At 37.3% G+C, this 2,706-nt stretch overlaps 1 protein-coding gene across 1 annotated transcript; it reads right to left on the bottom strand.

The window, feature by feature from the left end:
- Window positions 1-1,779: 1,779 nt before the first annotated feature.
- LOC125362258 (olfactory receptor 4P4-like) lies at window positions 1,780-2,706 on the bottom strand. Its single transcript, XM_048361018.1, has one exon. The coding sequence runs from the start codon at window positions 2,704-2,706 to the stop codon at window positions 1,780-1,782; it is 927 nt and encodes a 308-aa protein (XP_048216975.1).

Here is a 2,706-nt window from a genome sequence, read left to right as displayed (position 1 = left end):
CCATACATTAGCTTCTGACTCTTTTCCAGTTTTCCCTGCTAAATGATCCTATACGTTTACCAGAGCATTCTTTTGCAATTAAAAAAATATAATACCTAGTCACACACTAATGACTGTCATTTCAGCCTTCAACAGAAAGAGGTAGGATAATCATGAGTTGTATGAGAACTAGGGTCTATTCCAAGATCCGTCTTTTAAAATGAGGGGAGAGAGAGGGAGAGAGAGAGAGAAAGAGAGAGAGAGAGAGAGAGAGAGAGAGAGAGAGAGAGAGGAAAGAAAGGAAGGGAAAGGAAAGAAAGGAAAGGAAACGAAAGGAAAGGAAACGAAAGGAAAGGAAAGAAAAGGGAGAAAGGGCAAAAAAGAAAGAAGGGAGGGAGGAAGGAAGGGAATAACTCATTGGTGCCTCCTTTCGTTAGTATTATATTAATGTAACTCAGAATTAGAACATACATTTTCAATTTTGAGAGAAGAAACTGACAACATTTTCCCTGGTCTCTAGTACCCCAAAACATTTTATTACCACCAAAGATACTCTACAGAGTAGCGAATTCTGAAGTCAACCAATCAGACTCAGACAGATTTTTAGAAAAATTTGCCTAACAAATGAGAAGGATAGATTTTGTTACCCAGAAAATTAATTTAAGTGTAATTTTTGGAGAGGATTTGCAGGATGGAAGACAACCTTATCAGTCATGTTTGGTTTTTTTCATTTTGGTGATGATGATTGAAACTATTTCCTCTATACCTGACAGAGGTAGAACTACAAGCAGATGGGAGTGCAATCCTTTGTACTCCTTAAATAGCCTATTTAACTCTGGAATATTTGAGCCATTTTATACATGGTTTTCAATCTATATAAAAGGATCCTTCTTCAGAATCATAACGTGAGATATTTATCCCAAAACATTAGTCAAAAATCTAGAAAGAGTGTACTTCTTTTTTCTTTTTTTTACCATGTAGTATGTTTACTTGTAGATTTATCAACATTCTTAGTTACCACAAATGAGGAGAATTAATGTAACTTGTTTCTACCTTTGGTCTGCCTAAATTCACTTAATATAATTGTCTCCAAATTTTTCTATTTCCTTACAAATAGTACAATATCACTCTTTCTGATGGAAGCATAGAAATACATTGTGTATATACACCACATTTTCTTTATTCATTAAACTGCTGAGGGGATCTGGATTGACTCCACATCTAGGCTAAATAATGAACATGGTTGTGCTGGAATCGTTAGTCTGGACATGATTAATTATATAGGACCCTAGGCATTCACACATTGAAACCAAGGAGGATATTCTTAGGAGAGGATCACAAGGGCTGAATAGCTATGGCTAATCATATAAAATGATATTATTGCCATGAACTCCAAGAAATGGAAATTAGGTTTCATGTTATTTTTCTTTGCTTTCTACATTACTCCTTTGTCACTGTCCTTTCTACTTTCTATAGGTTTTGTCATGTGTGTAAATTAATGTGTTTTGGAGAGAGTAGGGCAAAGGATGAACAAAGGCAGCAGTTCTACTCAATAGACACTATGTTAAAAATGAACTACTCAACCTATAGTGAAAAGGGATCAGGAGAGAAAAACTGGGAGAAAAAGTGGAAAGAGGTGACACAGTTCAAAAAGAAAAGTACTACTTGAACTACGGAATTGCAACCCTTCTATATTTTACCATTACAATTAAAAAAGATTCATCTTATCATTCTTTTTATGATATCTCTATTTAAGACTAACCTGGGAGCACAGGCTAAGAGTTAAATAAAACACTTTGTTTATTTCAATCTTGAATGTGACATTCGCCACCACACCTTCCCCATAGCAATTTTCATCTCCTTGTTTCTTAGGGTATAGATGAGAGGATTTAGCATGGGGGCAATCACAGTGTAAAACACAGAAATTTCCTTATCCATATTTTTACCACCTGCAGGTAGGATATAGATATAAATACAGGGCACAAAAAATAGAACCACAACCATTATGTGAGAGCTACAGGTGGAGAGAGCTTTGCGACGCCCTGCAGATGATCTTGTCCTGAGATTATATAAAATGAGTACATAAGAAGCTAAAAGCACAGTAAATATGACAACTACTACTGTCCCGGAATTTGCAATCACTAAGATACTAACCAGATGGGTATCTTTACAAACAAGTTTCAAAAGGGGTTTAATATCACACATGTAATGGTCAATTACATTAGGACCACAGAAAGGCAAACTGAGGACCATGAGCAACAAAGCAATAGAATGCCAAAAACCAAGTGCCCAGGCCACACCGATCAGCAGGTGACACCTCTTCCGGTTCATGATGAGCATGTAATGCAGGGGCTTGACAATGGCCACATAACGGTCAAAAGCCATGGACACCAAGATAAAAATTTCCACCCCTGCCAGCCAGTGGTAAGTGAAAAGCTGTGTCATACAGTTATTGTAGGAAATGTCTCTTCTTGTTGCCACCAAGTTTCTGAGTAGCTGCGGAACTACAATGGAAGTAGAGCAGAGGTCCATGAGGGAAAGGTGGCAGAGAAAATAGTACATGGGCTGTTCTAGGAGATGGCTGCAGGAGACTGTCAGTAAGATGATGCTGTTTCCCATTAACACGGCCAGGTAGCAAAGCAAGAACAAGAAAAAGAGAAGTAGTTCTGTTTGCCGACTTTCAAACAGTCCTATGAAAACAAATTCTGTGACATTCTGTTTTTCCAT

Source organism: Perognathus longimembris, chromosome 13 (assembly GCF_023159225.1).
Source record: "Perognathus longimembris pacificus isolate PPM17 chromosome 13, ASM2315922v1, whole genome shotgun sequence".
Classification (NCBI taxonomy): Eukaryota; Metazoa; Chordata; class Mammalia; order Rodentia; family Heteromyidae; genus Perognathus; species Perognathus longimembris.
This window is presented reverse-complemented; position numbering and strand designations above follow the sequence as displayed.

What these genes read in the sequence shown, in the direction of transcription:
- LOC125362258 (XM_048361018.1), bottom strand. Translation starts at nt 2,706, where the DNA reads ATGGAAAAACAGAATGTCACAGAATTTGTTTTCATAGGACTGTTTGAA.